The sequence below is a fragment of the Sinocyclocheilus rhinocerous genome, unplaced genomic scaffold (genome assembly GCF_001515625.1).
Source record: "Sinocyclocheilus rhinocerous isolate Xijiao unplaced genomic scaffold, SAMN03320098_v1.1 scaffold1406, whole genome shotgun sequence".
NCBI classification, from domain to species: Eukaryota; Metazoa; Chordata; class Actinopteri; order Cypriniformes; family Cyprinidae; genus Sinocyclocheilus; species Sinocyclocheilus rhinocerous.
Genome location: NW_015647095.1, coordinates 1,157,714 through 1,176,440, shown reverse-complemented (window position 1 = coordinate 1,176,440; position 18,727 = coordinate 1,157,714). Strand labels below are relative to the sequence as shown.

Genomic DNA, 18,727 nt, shown 5'->3' with positions numbered 1-18,727 from the left:
TGATAATAATGTCAAAAAAAGAATTGAAACCATTCATTTTAAGAGAAAATATTTATACTCCCATTAGTTAAAGCATAAATAGAAAGAATAAATACCTGGTGCAAAAGGTACGTGCCATGACAGGGAAGACCTCCTGTGTGATCTACTACTGCTGGGATATAACTGCAATACACAACACACAATTTACATAATCGCAAACAGACTTTATAGCAACATATTTATACAAAATACTCAGGCATGCATGTAGATATAAATATGGTTCACTTACTCTCCAGTGGGCTCCAGTTCACTGATCTCGAACCAGGCCAGCAGGTCATACTTGCTCACACACTGACCCAGGTTAGACTTGGTAATGGTGTTCAGTTTGGTGGCTGGCACTGCAAGGAAAGTAGAACATTAATAGGGCTGGAATATTGTGTACCATATGGCTGATGTGTTTAAAATAAGCCTAATTTATTTACTAAAAAGGCCAGGTTCCATAAATATCCATAAAAAACGGCAAATGTGACAGATTCAACAACATGAGCATGAGTCACATAATGTGAGAAAGGAGGGTCATAATTGTAGGCTTTGGAAAATCGGCCACTAGAAATTCTACACTACATCGGGAAAATCAATACAGCCTGATTTGCTCCTAAAACTGCAGCTAAAGGGCGGCACTCCATTTCCTGCAGCCGTCTGCTGTATTTCTACAGTATGATTAGGTGGGAGACAATGGCGCTGGGGGAAAGCTGCAGGAAACCTTATGCTCAGAGACGGAAGAAAAACACTTGTGTAACTCGTGTCATTTGTGTAAAGTGTAAAAAAAAAAAAAAAAAGCTTCTCGAGGGAAGCTAGAAAGAACATATGGAAAACACCTAACATGATTTAATTAGCAGTACGCTTTCAAAGTAACACAAAAGGAAACACCAAGCAGCTGTCGTTGCAGTCTAGATCAACCAGGGAGGGAAAATAAGGGAGAGTGACACTTAAAAACACAGCAGCTCAAGGAAAAGCCTTTTTAGCTTATCTTCAGGATCAGGAATATCTACATTTAAAAGAACGTCCACTGGGATTCTGTCATCGGGTGGGGATGAAGGGCGACACTAGAATCACAGTACATTAAAGCACAGCACAGAGCCAATCGCTATCGATCTACACTACTCTGGGCCTTTGAGGCTCTGTACCAACCGTTGTGTTTGCGCACTCTGAGAACGGGGCTGTTGGGTACAGGGAGGAAAGGGAAGTGGGACAGCTCATCTGCCCCTTCCTCCAGGCTGGCGACGGCTGTGGAGGCCAGTGCGTTGGCGTGCTCCGAGAGCGTGTCCAACACCTGGCCGTGCACGTACCCGCTCATCAGGTATCTGATCAACTCTATCTTACGTGCATGGTCTGGGCGGATGACACCAGGTGAGAGTGGTGAGGATGAGGATTGAAATGAAAGAGACAAAGATGGAGATGTGAGAAATGGAAAAGATGAAGTATGCAGTTGCCCCAAAAACTATTTGGACGCTTAAAAAATGTGTGAATTTTAACAAAAATGTCTTTGCATTCTAACAGAATGTTAAATATCAAAGTGACATTTATTTTGAAGATAAAATATAAAAATATGGACTACCATTCAACGATCTGGGGTTAGCAAGTTTTCTAATTTTCTTTTTGTCAGAGAATCCTGAGCACCAAATCAACATATTAGAATGATTTCTGAAGGATCATGTGACACTGAAGACTGGAGTAATGCCTGCTGAAAATTCAGATTTGCTGTCACAGGAATAAATTACATTTTGAAATGTAATAAAAATAATATAGTTGATTAAATCGTAATAATACTTCACAATATTACTGTATTTTTGACCAATGGAGTTTTGGCGAGTCTACTTAACAGACTTAAAAATAAATAAATAAATCATACCAACCCCAAACTTTTAAACAGTAATGTATTATATATAATAAACAAATTAAATATATATATTTACTATTAAAACAAACTATATATAAATATACACAAAATATATAGAAACTGTAAATATAATGTTCAAAATGTTAGTAAAAATGGACACTTTCTGGCTGTCAAATGCCATTTAGACTATTTTGTTATCTTAAGCTATAAAATTCCTACCTTTTTAGGAATTATTATTATTTCAATTCCTGAGTGGCACATGGAGACTCGAACCACTTAACAGCTCTTTGAATTAAATTTTATATGACAGGTGTTAAAAGAGGGGTTATTTGTACACTCTGCATCTACAATCTATAAATCACAAAGAGCTCTACAGCTTTTCTAATTATCTCCAACTGAGCTGTAGCACCTCTAGATTCATATCGCGATATAAAAGAATGACAGCTCGGGGTGAAGATCAATACACCGTCAGGATTGATGACACTTCAAGGCTACAGCCTCTGTTTTATTTTTGGTCGCAAAGGGAGATTTGTTCCCTATCAAAAAAAACAACAGTCAGGACAGGAACGACGGACAGCTGCGTCTTTCAAACTGACTTGCTGCATAAATGAGATCCGGAGCCCTTTTGAGAGGAGATAACCATATCGAACGAAAGAGTTACAGATTACAGCATTGTGAACTGTGAGGTAGTTCCTTGTTTAATGAATCATGTAATGAATTACACTAATAATATGAAGGGAGATAGAGGAGCATACAAGCTCCGGGCGAGTATTATTCAAGGAATCTGCTTTATTATTACTTATGCAAATTTAAGACCCTTCAAGCTGACTTAATGAACATGTGATGTTCTTTATGAAGACAAATTGAGATGTAATTTTGGAGTTATATAGTAGCTGCCATCATACCTGGTTTAGACAAAGGCATAGGTGGGGGGTAGTACTTTCTAGAAGGCTGAGAAGGGCTATAAGAGAAGCAAAATATTAATTAGACAAGTAAAAAATAATTATAATAATATTAATCAATCTGTATGCTGATTTAATCAACCCACCAAGGGCATAACCACATAGTCAGGATTAAGGGAACATTTATTTCCTGCTATATTCATGCGATATTTTTTACAACAACTAAGATATGCTGTAAAACAACTATACAATATATATGTCTCAGTTACTTATTTTATTAATATATTCACTGTAATAATTTAATGTAATATTCTGGGTTTAATACAAATCAAGCTCCAACATGTTGTCAATAACAAAGGGAAATCATATTGACTTTGTTAAAATAAAAAATAAGAAAATGTGTTGACAGAGCTTACATTGGACATTTTACATTTTAAAAGCTTTCCTGTAATCCCTTTATTTTATTTTTTTAATGCCATATCAACATCAAAGGCTATTTTCATGTCAAAACGAAACAATGTAGTGTTATTGTTAACTAAAACAAAATCTATCAATCAATTTTGGTAACTGAATTATATATAAATATCAGATAAAAATTGAGATGAGAAAATGAATGAGAAATGTTGCAACTAACTGAAATAAATTACTTTAAGTTGAAGTACTAAAATCACTAAGACTGAAACAAAAATAAACATTACAGCACTGTAAAAACTATAAAAGATAAAAGATGTTTAAATTTCATATTTGACAATTGTAAAATTTTATATCATCAGTCACTTAAAAATACCATTGACCCTTAATGTCACCTTAAATTCATCCTTAAAGTCACCCTTAATGTGGTTATGGCCCTGAAATGCACTTAAAATACTGAATGCTTTCATGCTAAATATATGATTATGTTAATCAAATTTGTGATACTGGACGACAGGTTGTTTACCTGACCACTTCCTGTCCATGAATGTGCAGTGGGTGCTGTTGGTAATGGCCAAACACTTCAAACACAATTGGCTTGGTCTCTATGTACTCAATAAAAGACTCTGTCACCTCCACTGAGATCTGGATGTGAAAACCAGATAAATAAGTTGACAACACATGCATATTTGCCTAACCATGTGTAATAATGAGGAATAATTCTGTATACGCAGCTAGCCTGATGAAATACTTTAATGAGAACAACTCTGGATCGGTTATGCCTAGGGTGAACATACGGGCCATTTTTATGGGACGCACCCTTGCCAGGATTTCTATATTGCCTAAAATATCCAGGTTTTGGCTGTTAGCACTGTGCAAATCGATCGCAGTATGACATTATTTCACGAGAGCTATACAGAGCAGAGCAGACAGCTCCTTATGCTTTTCAATCGCTCACGCGGTACTTTGGTGTCATACAACAATATGGCGCGCAGCTTTGGGTCGAACGAATGAACAAACACGTGCACGTATTTGCATCGCTTTGATCGTTCTCACCTTCTCACGCGCAGCGCGCCACGATTGGTCGATTATGTACAATACCTGCATGTTATTGGTCAAACTACTTTAGATGTTTTAGGCAATATAAAAATCATGGCCAGGACGTGTCCCGTATAAATGGCACATATGGCCACCCTAGTTATGCCACCATAATGTTCAATTTCCTCCTCAAAACCTTGTTTCTCTCGCCGCTTTCAACACTTACATTCTGTACGTGGTAAAAGCCCAGCGGGGCACCTTTGCCTGTGTTCTTCAGGGGCTCTGTGCTGAACGCCTCATCGTGACGATGGAGGAAACTGTTGGCAGCATGAGACAGGATTACTGAGAGAAGCGTGACTGTGCGATTGCGTGATTTATGTGGAGGTGTGTGTGTGCTCCGTCTGAATAAAGACCAATGAGACAGGAAAGAAGGGTTGCCATAGAGACAGGCTGACTCACTTGAATTGGCAGAAGATATCTGCGTACTCGGGCGGGACGCTGCTCGCCTGCAGAACAGTGATGCGGAAAGTGAAAATACTGCCCACTTCCAGATGCTCTGCCAAACCGTCACCCAGTTTTGTGTCCACGTTCCCAAGCTTCAAGTCTTTTAGACACAAAACACATGTACAAATATGCATAATATTAGTTTATGTAAAAGGACCTATAAACGGTTAATGTGAAATTGTTGATTTTGGTTGATTTTCTTGGGCATTTCTTGTATGTATTCCTAGAAATCGATTTTATATAGAACGTTTTTATATATAGACCAATTTTATATAGAAAGCAGTTACATTATTTTTTATATATTAAGCTATTTATCACCACTATTAGAGTGTGCTTCTGGCAAACTGGACCAGCTTGATAGTTATTTGATATTATCTGACATTTTTAATAAACAGTGTCTATAAATCTGTTTCCATGGACTTCTTTTATTGACCTGTTAAAACCTAGAAGAATCAGTTTGGTCCCAAAGCTTTTGGGTCACTGAGGCTTTGTAAATCAAACGCGACATAGTAAAACAGCATGGTCTGGATGTGTAAGCATTTCTTTTCGCTCGGACTGAACGGCTTTGTTCAGAACTCAGGGGCTGCCAGCTGGACTATGCATCTACACTCACCCATGTAATTTATTCTGTTCATCTCTTCTGAAGGGGTGATGACCTCCGAACTCTGACCTTGACCTTCCACAATACGCAGCTCTTCCAAAGAGAGGCCAGAGCGGGTCATGACCACGGAGGAGAAATCACTCTGGATGGTGAAAGAGTAAAAGAAAGAGGCAGAAAAAAGAAAGGCAATAAAGCGATCACAAAAATGACCACCAACAACTCACACCTTGTAGAAATTTGTACAAATGTCAAACTTGAGGCAACATTGTGTTGAAATGTAACTGTAATCTGTTACAGTTACTGAGAAAAAATGTGTAATTAAATTAGTTACTTATGAAAATGTTAAGGATTACAACAAGGGTTACATCTGAATATTTTCACACACATACAGATTTGATTGAGTTATTTCCAAAATTGCATTGACTGCTTTAAAATATGAGACACTGATGTTTCAGGAATTTAGGACACAGAATAAGACACGTTTAGTTGATAAATGTTTTATTTCATATTTGGGCTTGTGTATATGCTTTATTTTTTAAATTTACTGCTTTTTTTCCCCAAGGCATTGTTAGATGCTTATGTTTCCTGTTATAGCTATGCAACGACTCAATTTCAAAAACAGTATCATAGCTTTTAAACTATATTATGTTATGATTTTAAATCTGTATTTAACCTCAGAATGATCTCAAACGTAAAAAGAGGTGCTAAAGTCTGATTTTGTGGTGGCTGTGCTTTAAAATTAAATTATTATAATCTTAATTCAAGTGATGAAGGATTTTGAAAGTCTGACAGTAATCACCGTTGAGTACTACTGTAAGGTTAAACCTGCCTGCTTTAAATGTTTGAAAACAATTAACAGTTTAGAAAAATTACACTACTTATTACATAGGGTAACTTGTAATCTGTAAACTATTACATTTCCAAAGTAACCTTCCCAACACTAGGTAATACATATACACAAGATTTTTTTTCTTAAATTTTGCCATGTATACATCTACATCTACTATACATGAGGTCTCAAATGCTGGACTGGCTTGTACCTTTTTAAAATACTCATTGTCGAAGGAAATCTTAGCAGTGCCCGACTGACGCACACCAGATCCATAATCAGGAGCCTCTTCGTCAGCTACAAAAACACAAATACCAAAGAAAAAGGACACAAGTTCCAAAGATCAGTTGAAAAACAACTTAAAGGACTGAATGTTTATAAAGCACATCAGATTGATATCAACTGTGCTTAACTAAATCTGAGCCGAGTCTTAATTAATTCATTAAAGGGGTCATATGATGCTGCTAAAAAGAACATTATTTTGTGTATTTGGTGTAATGAAATGTGTTTATGCGGTTTAAAGTTAAAAAAACTCCACAGCACTAAGTTGAAGTATTCCCTCAGCGACCAGCACTGATCAGCTCCAGGCATGACGAAGCAGATATTGTCCTCTTTTGGAAGACCAAACAAAGTGGTTTCGCTTTCACAACGAAGCACACAGCGTCTTCACGACATGGCGTCGGCGGCAACAATACTACAGTGAGAATAAAAGTTACGCCTTCTTTCTTTGTGTGAACATTTGGGCGGCGTTATGCAAATCTTCCCACATAGTGAGGTAGATATGTGGGGGCGTGTTCGAACGAGCCGTTTTAGGTAGGTGTGGCTAACTCTTAACTTTTATAAAGAATATCTCTTTGGATTTGAGACTTTAGTCTTTGCAACTTTACAGATCTTCTTTATGCACAAAGAGCTTGTAACACTCTAAAGAGAAAGGAAAAAATGAAATCGCATCATATGACCCCTTTAATATAGAGCAGCACTCACCAGCGATGGCTTGGACCCCCACTCGCAGGAATCCTCGCACTTCTCCCTTCTCTGTTACTATAGCGACACGGTGCACCAGAGGCACAGGGTACAGCAGGTTACTCAGGTACACGAAGGCTCTAGAGGAAAAAGAACGACAATTGTAGTTCTGCCCTGAGAACCGTCGCCGCCTGACTGTCTCATGCACACACAACATGTACCAAGAACCATATGTATTAGTATGGAGGGTACAGGAGATGTGTAAAAACAGCCGAGCAGTTATGCACAGTGACTTCCTTTCACTGCAGGGCCATGGGTTCATCTCCATTACCCTGATTAACACAATCAGAGAATAATGGATATGATGTGTCAGACACTTTTACTAAGAGCTAATAGAGTTAAATAACAAAAGACAGAAAACAAATCCGTCAACCTTGAAATTGAATGGCAAAAGAAAAAGAAGGGCAACCAAATAAGAGATTGTATTAGAATATTTTCTATTTTCAGAGGCTAGGGGGCACACATAGTCTGAATTTCAGGAGCTGTTTGCAGTCAGAGAGCTCCTCCTCCCCCCTATAGGCAGCCTCAAGGCCAAGATGGAGGAGAGCCATCACTGTAGCGCATCAGTGAAGTCACAATGACGCAGATCCATTTACGCCTCTGCATCGATCCAGACTACGTTGCCTCTCTCCTCCTCTATCCATCTCGCTTGATCAGCTGACTGATAAATAACAGCTCTTCAGTACACTCAATGGAGATTAATGTTAATAAAGGGAAAAAAGAATACAGACAAAATTAAATAAAAACATTAAACAAATAAACACAATTTAATATGTTGATATACAAGCACAATAAATGATTAAAGTAACAAAAATAAAGAAACTGGGGCTGTAAATCAAAGTTAACAACATATTGTTACAATGTTATTTTAAAAGCTCTTAGATATAATTTTTTGTCTAACTGATCTGAGCATTCCTTGTGTTCAAGTGTCTGTGTCTTATATACATACATTCACAATAGTCCCTAGCAAAGCATTTGTTTCTCAGTCAAAGGAGAAAGACCAATGGAGGAACATCCAGATGGGATGTTTAACAAAAGTAATTTGCATTCTTGTATGGTGAAATTGAATTCCCATTGAGGCTAAGTGAAATAACACCCACAAGTGAAACACTGTCATTCATAAAAATGTTAATGTGAACACCAGCAGAGAACAAAATGCAGCAGGCCAGTGGCTAAAAATCTGCATATGAAAGATTAAGTCCATAAAGTGCTGTGAACATGGTTTTATTATTGAATTTTATTATTACATTTGCGTTTCTTTGTATTAGCACTTAGCAGTGCATTCTGATCAGTTTTCTTGTCTCAAAAAGGAACTGAACGCTAACCATAACACATTTGAATCGATTTACAGCCCGATTAAAATAAATACAATGAATGAAAACAAACACAAATGTGTACTAAGGTTTCGAGTGCTAATGTTAAACCAAACCAGACAGATGGAGGTTAAATGTAGGCTGTGGAGAACTGGAGGAGGTGTCTGGTATAGCCATGTGAGCCGTTTCGTAGGTCAGATCTGATCTCACATGATTAGAAAATGAATTCATTTTTACTGTCTCTAAATTATCTTTAGATCATTAACAGCTGCACACTGAGCCACACAACTGTCTCCATTTCTCTTCGTCATTCATTCTCTTTCCAGCCCTCATTTTTCAGGTTCCCCCCCGAGCAGTGGCCACCACCAACCTGCCCACCAGGATGAACCATGGGGAACGGTCATAGAAGGGGTCCTGCCCATCGCTGAAGATGTCAGAGCCTTCCTCGGTCCCAGCGTCTGAGCTGGTGTCGTCCACAAAAGCCTCGTCATCCATGAAATCCTCCATCTCGCTCTGCCGTTCGTCGGCCAGCTCAGTGATCTCAGAATCGGTGGTGGAGAAGGTGGGTGAGGGAGTGCGGTCGGCCAGACGCTCGTTCACACAGCCGTGAAAAATAGGTGAGCTAAAAAAAAGGTGCGTGGGTAGGATGCAGGCACAAGCAAGAGTTTACAGGATTATTTAAATGACCCACATTTAAGGGCCACGACTATACAATAAAAAAACAATAAACATAGCAGGTACATGAATAATTAATTGCTATTTTTTACTTAATGCAGTAAGTTTAAAAATTTTACAAAAGACATCATAGAAACTGTTCTAATCTTGATTATGGAAATAAAACATGGACAATAATCAGAATTCTACAATGTGTATAATGTGCACAGAAAAACAAAAAACAATCTACATATGAAATGAACGTTTAAAATAATGACAAATGGATGAAAACATTGCATAAAAAAATTAAATAATAAATAAATAAACACACACTACACCAGCAAACAGCAAAACACAAGCACATTATGATTGGGAAAACAATGCAAAACCAACAAACAAAAAATCATGTGAATAAAAAGGGTGATTTAAATATGAAGAGAAAACTAACAGTGTTAATGACTAAACAAAGATGTCATGAATGATTTATGGGCTCCCTCTTTCACTAAGAGAGCAGATCTTTACAAACAAATGAAACAAAAATTCTCACACACTGACACCCTGTTTCAACCACAAAACATGCAAAATGTTTGTGAAGAATTAAGCCTAATTTTACAGTATTTAAAACCACAGGACATAATGATTTCTGTTTAACATGCTTAATCATTTCTCAATTCATGGAACAAGGTTAGGTGATTAGCATACCTCCCAACCAGCTTGAACCAATGGAAGCGGTCATAGAACGGGTCACTGCCGGTCAAAGCACCCTCCACATCCTCACTCGGATTGGACGAGGCCATCTCGCCTGCACGGTCATACATCTCTCGCATCTGGTCCAGCCTCTGTCTGTAAGAACATGAAAAGTCAAGTCACATTTTTGATCTCGCATTACAAAATCAACTAAACCAACAATGTTACAATTGCTGCATTTAAAGTCCTTTCGACTGGTTATTAGTTTATATACAAACATGAGGTAATTTCAGTATTTAAAGGTGCTAGTCTGTGATGTTATTGTCGTCTACATAGAAAATGTGTTTTTGTACTACTATCCAAGAGGAAATTCAGGGCCAATCATTTTTTTTCTTTTTTAAACACAAGGGTCAATTTAATTTCTGACAATCTTGACAAGGAGGAATTAATCATTTGGAAAATCTTTTCTGACCACTGTAATAGGGCTTTTATTTGACACTTGGCACAGTATTGAGAATTTTTTCAGAGTACCACTTAAAATGAACAATTTCCATAAAAATAGACTGGTTGAACTGTTAAAATAGGCCATTTTGAATATCATGTTGAATGTCATGTTGGAATATGGTCATGTGACTGGCCACATGGGAAGCAGACTTCCGAGTTGCTTGAATGACAGAACTCCTTTGTTCCCAGTGAATTCATTTCCATTCGAACACAAGTTTTGTGAGGAACCATGCAAATGTTCTGTTATAAATGTCACCCTGATAAATTATAGCTGACAAATAGCACTTTAAACTCCTTTTGAAGTTAAATAAATCAAATAAATGAATAAATGTACTTACAGGCTGTGAGTCAGAAGCGCCAGACTGTCCTTGCAAAGTTGGAATTGCACTTTACTTTACAGAAACAGACACCGGCATTGTAGGCTGCTCTCCCAGGAAACAGTCTTTGTCCTCCATAAAATGTGCTGCACACATCTGAATATTTGGGTTGAACTGTTCTGGAACAGTGTTGTAAATACAACTTAACCACTGATTTCTAGTTGTGTCCTCTTTTGGAAGGCCAAACGGTTGAAACACTGATTGAGCAATTACATGAGGCATGAGATGTTCAGTCATGTTTATTCGCGTTAAAACTAGTAGTACAGAGGAAGGAATGATCGCGTTCACTCGCGCTCCGCTCTGCACAAATCTGCGGGGCGTCACGGCTCAGACACGGGAACCGGAGCTGATCGCGGCCGCTCTAGTCAGTGCTTGTGTTGGGATTATACCAGCACGTTTCTGAACCGTCCCAGAAGCGGCTCTCCAAGGCGTTTATACAGCGATCTGTCATGCCACAAAGACTGTCAAAATGCCATTTATTATTTGAATTTCCGGAGAGAAAAAAAAAACAAAAAACCTGTATTCGTTCGGTTCACATGCGTACCGAACCGAAACACCCGTACCGAAACGGTTCGGTACGAATACGTGTACCGTTACACCCCTAGACTTTAGTCTTTGCAACTTTACAGATCTTCTTTATGCACCAAGAGCTTGTAACACTCCAAAGACAAAGGAAAAATTGAAATCGCATCATATGACCCCTTTAAAAGAGCTTTGGGATTTCTAAATGGAATGGTTCCAAATAATAACTGCACAAGATATAAGAGCAAAACTCTGTAGATCACAGACTGGTTGGCATCCTGAGGCTTACTTAAGTTTCTCCAGGGACCAATAGTGAGTGGCTCCGTTCTTCAAGTCCTGAACCTCCACAGCCACCACTGTTCGAGGGAAAGCCCTAGTGTCACGCTCTTTCTCTGGTTCTGGGGGCAGCAGCTCCGGGGGCAGCGGAGAGTAGAGGGTGTCCGTGAGTAAGACAAACTGGAACTGGACCTACAAACAGATCATGTAAATGAGAAATAAGGGCATAAACAAGGATAAATGATGTGAGTTGATGACTGAAAGATTGTAGGTTCAGACATTTTTGGATACTGAAGTAATGTAACAAAGCTGAATACAGCATAAGATTTCCACACGCTGATGAAAAACGAATTAAAAATCGCCTCTGGCCCCACTGAAGCTATAAATACAATGTAAGAGTGCATTAGAAATCATAAGAAAAATGTTTTTATCTCAAGGCTGAACAGCAGGGGTTTTCATGAGGTTATACACATATGAACAGAAAAAAAAAAGAGGCATAAATAAGTAAAAGTGAAGCAAGTGACAGAAAAAGAACTGATGAAACCGTTTATGTGCGTTTTTTTGACATTAATGAGACGACTTTTGAAAGCTGACACATGGATAATGAGTAAAGCAATAGGGATCTGTTTGAGAATATGTAAATACAGCAGAACTTACTGGTAAACTGGCATCACAATGAAAACTCAGTCATACACTGTTTTACATCATGTTGTGGAAGTAAGTTTAAAAAAAAAAAGACCATACACTAGACTTTCCTTTTTTCAGGGTTTCACACTGGGTGAAGTTAAAAACAGTTCAATGTTTTGATGACTGACAAATGTTGTCTGCACCTTTTTCTTGAGCTCCACACTGATGGCATTGGCTTCTTTGAGGTACACAGCATTGCCCCACAGCTGGTCTCTGAGGGAGGTGAACTGGTGATATCTCCACTTCCTGAAAGCCCACTGGGCCAATTCATACTCATGCTGGGTCCAGGGCACTGTAACAATACAGGCACAACATTCAAACATGGCAAGGCAGTGATATACTGTAGCTGGTTGTTGTGATTTTGCCAAGCAGGACGTCCTTATTGTTCCTAGAACAACATTCAATCAGTCAGACTATAGTGAAAGGGACAGGGATTTATCAGCCTATTATCTATGTTCCTCTGATTGTTGGGTGGTTTTGGTTGGGTTGAGGTTATGGATAGAGTTAGGACAGGAATGTGATTCAAACAATGTTGATTTAGGAACATGTCCTACTTATGCAATGTCCCAGTACAATGCACATAAACCTCTTTTGCAAAAAAAACGTAGAGTAGCTCAACACCTGATTCTGACTTTTGATTTTAGCATTTAAAATACATTACCTTCATCCTCTTCCTCTTCATCTTCCTCTTCATCTGGGGTCTCTGCAGTCAGTGAGCGAGTCTCCACCTGTTTCTGCAGCTCTTGCAGTTTACTCTCATATACCTTTGAGAAGGTTTGATGAAGAGAGACACGACATGATCGTATCGGCATGACAAACACTCACTGAGCCTTAGAGAGATGAAGCTTCAAGAGGATGGTTACACTGTAACTTTATCAATTGTGTGCTAGTTCATGACATTGGAATGATAATTATACTTCTTAAAAAATTTTTAATGACTTTGACTGAAGTTAAACTGAACAGCACTAATTTTGCACACAGAAATAGACAATGGAGACAATGTTGCTATGCAGCTTCTAGGGTTGCTAGGGCATTGTGAGGTGGCTCAAATAGAAAAAGCTCACCTCCAAGTCTCTTCTCCCTAGATATGTTGCAAATCCATCTATACTATTGCATAGCACAAAAGGTGCAGGATGTGTTGCATGCTGACGTTTAATACTTTAGATTTGAACAATCCCATAACTTAATTATATGCGATAGTAATATAGAAAATTTAAAGCACTTTTAATTTTGATGTTCTGCCATGGGGAGAACACATTTCTGATAACATCCAAGACATGAAACCCATCCTGCATCCCTCCAGCAATTTTGAAAATTAAACAAATCAAGGTATGTTCTTCACTGCCGCATCTACTGAAGCTGATGAAAAAAAACGTATATGGCGCCAAAATGTCTAGACATTTCACTACATTTCACTACATAGACATTTATAATACATTTAAATAGTAATAAAAATGTTTTAGGTAGAACAGACTGTGCATTGTATAAGAGAGGTATTTTGCATGCTGTTTCACTAAAATGTGGTTATATGTAAAATTTTCCTGGCATTTAAACAGATTTTACTAGTCCCACATTGTTTTATAACAAATGAGAATATTCTGTCTATAAATTCAATGTCAAAACAGCTGTAAATCTACTTGCACTAGATAGATAATATAATCGCTCTGGAAGTCAAACTCATTTTATACAGTGCCTTGAGAAAGTATGCAATCCTATCTCTGAGCTCTACAGGCAGTTTTTTTTTTTTTTACCTCAGGGCTTGGTCTTTACTCTAACATGCATTTTCAGCTGTTCGACCTTTTATTAAGTCATGTGTGCTTTTCCAAATCATACCCATTCAATTGAATTTGCCACAGGTTAGCTTCACAAAGTGTGGTAACATTTACAAGCAAAATTAATGCTCCTGAGCTATATTTCAACTGACCCAGATAAGGGTATGAATACTTATGCAATGGAATCATTTAAGTTTTTTATTTATTTTTTATCTTTAATAAATTTGCTAAGATGCTAAAAAACCTGTTATTTGCTTTGTCATTATGGTGTATGGAGTGTAGATTTATGTGGGGGGGGGTAATTTAAAGCAGTTTAACACAAGGCTGCAACATAAAACGTGAAAAAAAATGAATACTTTCGCAAGGCAATGTACTTAACTTCAGACTTATTTCACAACACTGACTAATGGCTGACTGCTGTCATACCTCATATTAAGAGCTGTAATATGATAAAATGATCATGATAAAACTACTAATAAATATTTTTAAATTCTTTAAATGTAATTGCTATTAAGTATGTGTTTGTATAGATAAAGACATTTGGCTGAGAGTGTCAACAGTCAATACATTTCAAACTTGTCCACTTTATTTCAGTCATTGTTTGAAATTTTGATATATTCAGCACAGTTCAATGTAATAGCAATATTAGTAAACCATCAACACATTTTTGAGAATTAAAGATCATATGTTGCACAAAAAATGCCCCCCTAAACAACACATTACGGGGCCTTTTGGAGGCACTTGATATCACCATTGCATATAGATAAACACTGAACAGACAAGTGATATACCTTTAAAAAGGGTAAAACTACATTGTCTTTATATATTTCCTTAGCTCCTCTTGTGGTAGCTAAGAGTAGCTGGCAGCACCGTGCATTAACGTTAGCATAACTTTCTTTATTGGAGCAGGGAAATGGCATGTCTAGATAGCAGTTTAAAATAAAGATAATCAAGGAGCGACTTAAACTTTAATTTCTGTGCAGCACTGAAAGGTGAAATGTGTAATTTTTACTGCATAAAACAGATTTTCAAAAAATAATGACTGTTTTTTAGCACTCTCTCTATCGGTCATTGGACAGAAATATAGACAGCCCCACCCCCAAACTGATATCACTGGTTGAGCCAATGTTGCATTGTCTGGATTTACACTTGTCAAATAAAAAAAAGGAGGGCTCTAGTTTAAAGGTGAAATGTGTAATTTTTATTTATCCAGTTTCTTGATTTTACCTTTTGAAGGGAAAGTAATTCTGTTTTATGCAAGTATGCATTACTATAACAAAACCCAGGGGTTTCATTAGAAATAAGGCAGTATTTCTGGCAACAAAAGCATTCAAGTTCTTCATGCATATGAAGCAATGCTAAAGCCTGGACTTTTGACCTAGTTGGCTAACGCTTGGCTCTGGCCAGAGGAGACGACATGAAGAGGATTTCAGATGTGCTTTGGTAATACGCAGCTGGTAATGGGTCACACTTGGGTGCTGAGGCACAACAGTGCATAATTACATCAAGGCTTAAGCAGGGAAATCACAGTGACTTAAGTGTAAGGATGTACAACTACATTAACCCTACGTGAACATAATTACCGAAACAGTGGTAAATTTAATCTAGTGCTTGCTTAGTGGCATTACATATAAAGGCTGTGAATTCACATGTGACTAAACGAGAAAATAAAACAAAACGCAATGCAGCATATACCTGTCCAGCAAATTTGATTTGGCTTTTAAGGGTTTTTCCTTCCCTAAAAACATGCAACAACTTTCAAAACGAGTCTTGAAAACCATGGAAACAGCCCTGTTAGAGGTCCTTTCCATGAGAATTCTCTGGTGCTTTCTGTGGGCTCGCTTGCCACACAGCGGACACCCGAAAATAAATGCGATTCTAATCATGTTAAGATTGAAGAAAACAGCAGAGTGTTCTAGAACACTGACTCCATCCCGTGGGAACAGGCTATCCCCCTATTGAGGATCAGAGTGCAACAGACAGTTTAGAGGAACAATAGATGCAAACCACGCTCTGAAGCCGTTCTTTTACTGCGTTTCACAAAAAGCATTGCCTCTTTGGATATGGATGTTTAGTGCAGAGTGGTTTGTACTCAAAATAAGGCAGAACCAAACGTTATAAAAACAAAGAGGCAGTTATTTTGATGAAAAAGAAACTGTTCTTACCTAATTTAGAGGTGGTGTCTTTATCTTTCAGATTAAAAGATTGACGCAAAATCATTCTGTTTTCTTTATATATTGCTATTACTTATTTTTAGGCGCCAAGTACAAGATAAATGCAATTTTATTGACACAGTGAGTCAATAAGGCACTTAAAAACTTTAAAAGCACTCCTTCATAATCTTTTACTCATCTACATAAGGCAGCTAGAGAAAGGCCTTTGCTGCCAACTTTCATATTTAAACTATTTAATGGGGAATACCAATGCAAAGATCCAAAACTTCATGAAATAAAACAATTAGCATAAAATGTAACGGTAAAAATGTCATTTGCATCTCTGACATGCGTTTAGAAACATTCAAGAGGATAAAAGGTTGGCTATTAACCTTCCAGCATTTACTGAACATATCACCCATGCATCTTGAATGCACACATATGACTGAATTGTAAATTCAAAAACTCAAAATTCAAGTAATGGTTCAAGGTTCTCACTGTACAGTATGAAATGTTGCAGTGTAGTGGTTGTGTTCAATTCTTAGATCGGTTCAGACCATCAAGACCAGCAGCAAAACGATAGTAAACTGAGGCAAATCAGTGTAAAGTACATCTCAATTCCATAATGGCATACTAAAGTTTAAAAAAGTTAATACTACAGTCAAGAACTAAAGGGTGTCTCTCTCAAAACTCATAGTTCCCAATACTTTACTGCAAAAACAATGCTCGATTAATTAATCAAAGCTCAAGAACACTGTTCTGAGATCTTGTTGTGGCTTGGACACCTTTAACCATCAGACTTATTGCTAGACTTTTAACCCATATGCATAACTAACATGGATGGGGATCAAATTATTGATTCAAGGTGCTCATGTGGTATTTTCCATTGCAATTTGAATCTACAAATGACAACAAGAACATTCAATCGTTTAAAACAAGTGCCACATAACAGTTGGACTTGATGGGGACAAGCTGTCCAATGCTGTGATGAGTCTGTGATGTGTGATTTGTAGCGTCAACTAGTTCTGTACATGAACCTATGCCCTGCTTCCAATGTCACACTGTGGTTTCTCGACTGCCCTTCAAATTGGGGGCAGACATTTGCCTACGCATACGGGGTGGAGTGTAAAAATTGTTGTGGTGGCTCGGCTGCTGATTAGGTGGGTACTGCTGGTAGTTGTTGCTGGCATCAGTATTGTAATGACAGAACTGTGGATGCTGTTGTTGTGGATAATGATGCTGGTTTTGGTTGTAGCGTGGCTGGTAATAGGCCTGTTGTGGGTGAGGGGGCTTCCTGTTCCCAGAATTGAGGGACTCCGTAGAGTCCGAGGCACGCTGGCTGCTGTTGAAGGAGTTACTACGGCCTCGTTCATGGAGTTTGTGGCTTTGATTGTGTCTATGACTCAGGCTTTGCTCTAAATCTTTGCTTCTACGTTGACCCATGGGACTAGGAAGAGTAGGGTACGTGTGGATGATGGGCACCACTTGTTCTCTGGGCTCTGCAGCCTCCACTTTGCCGTCTTCCTCTTCCTGGACTGCTTCTTTGGGAACTTTCAACTCGATCACCTGTTCATCTGTGATAATGATATGAGTGCCAGGGGTCCAGGAGTTGCGATGTTTGGGGTTACTCCTGAAAGGGAAGCGCAGCTTGCGGTCTTCAGGTGGGATGAAGCGGTGAGGTCCGTTTTGCCTCCGGAGCTGCTTGGAAATCTCCTGTTGCTGAAGGTTCTTGAGGCGTACCTGCTCTTGTCGCATCCAACGTATATGTCCACGTCGGAACGAAGAATCATCATCCATCATTGTAGGCACCTGCTCGTCCGACTGTTCGCCGTTGGGTTTCTCCTCAAGAGCTTTACCCTCACTGGAACTGCGGGCTCTCATGGGTGCACTGCGAGTGTTTTTCTCCTGAGACTCGTTGGAAATGAGTGGAATCACTTGCTCCATCTTCAACATCTTATTACGGAGAGCTCTAATCTCTTCATCCTTCATGTTGTTCTGCTTTTTAACCTCTTGCAGGATGTCTTCCAGTTTGTCAATGTGCACTTTTAGGTCATCCATGTCAGTTACACCTCGCCCGTTTGTTATGACATCTTCGATTCGTTCGTCCCCGACCCCTACAGTGTCCCAGACATCTCGAGCCACAGCTCTCCAAGAATCGCGTTCATTCGGGTCTTTCTTGTTGTAGGTGGCACAAAGCTCTTTCATTTTTACTATGGCCAGAGCCTCAATCTCTTGACGGGTGTGACGGAAATCATTCAGAGCCACCTCATAGCAAATTTCTTTGACTGCCTGGATCTTCAGATCAGAAATAGTCACCCATTTGGAGTCCTTTGTAAGGCGACGATGCTGAGGGATCTGGTACATTTTGACAGGCTCTCGTCTTTTACCGCTGCTGGGTAAGCCACACTTTTTGACTATGGTTTGGAGCTTGCTGGGAGGAAGTTTCTCCCGAAGTGAAGTGATGAGTCTCCAGCTCTCCTCGCACGACCTCTTATCAGAGTCGTCGCCACTATCAGAGTCTCCATCCTTGAGAGAACAAAACAGGAAACAAACCAAAGAGTGCGAAAAACAAAATGGGAAAATTAAAATGGGATA

General features: G+C 38.6%; 1 protein-coding gene across 1 annotated transcript in view; it reads right to left on the bottom strand.

The window, feature by feature from the left end:
• kif1b (kinesin family member 1B) overlaps positions 1-18,727 on the bottom strand; it is a 78,596-nt gene that overhangs the window by 13,731 nt on the left and 46,138 nt on the right. Inside the window, exons 22-35 of the mRNA XM_016513082.1 lie at positions 12,869-12,971; positions 12,351-12,499; positions 11,534-11,712; positions 9,857-9,997; positions 8,871-9,122; positions 7,149-7,267; positions 6,376-6,461; positions 5,348-5,477; positions 4,690-4,834; positions 4,457-4,547; positions 3,719-3,837; positions 2,785-2,840; positions 269-377; positions 96-162 (exon numbers count right to left, since the gene is read on the bottom strand). Of these exons, the coding sequence (XP_016368568.1) occupies positions 96-162; positions 269-377; positions 2,785-2,840; positions 3,719-3,837; positions 4,457-4,547; positions 4,690-4,834; positions 5,348-5,477; positions 6,376-6,461; positions 7,149-7,267; positions 8,871-9,122; positions 9,857-9,997; positions 11,534-11,712; positions 12,351-12,499; positions 12,869-12,971 (1,746 nt within the window). The remainder of the gene's footprint in view (positions 1-95; positions 163-268; positions 378-2,784; positions 2,841-3,718; positions 3,838-4,456; positions 4,548-4,689; positions 4,835-5,347; positions 5,478-6,375; positions 6,462-7,148; positions 7,268-8,870; positions 9,123-9,856; positions 9,998-11,533; positions 11,713-12,350; positions 12,500-12,868; positions 12,972-18,727) is intronic.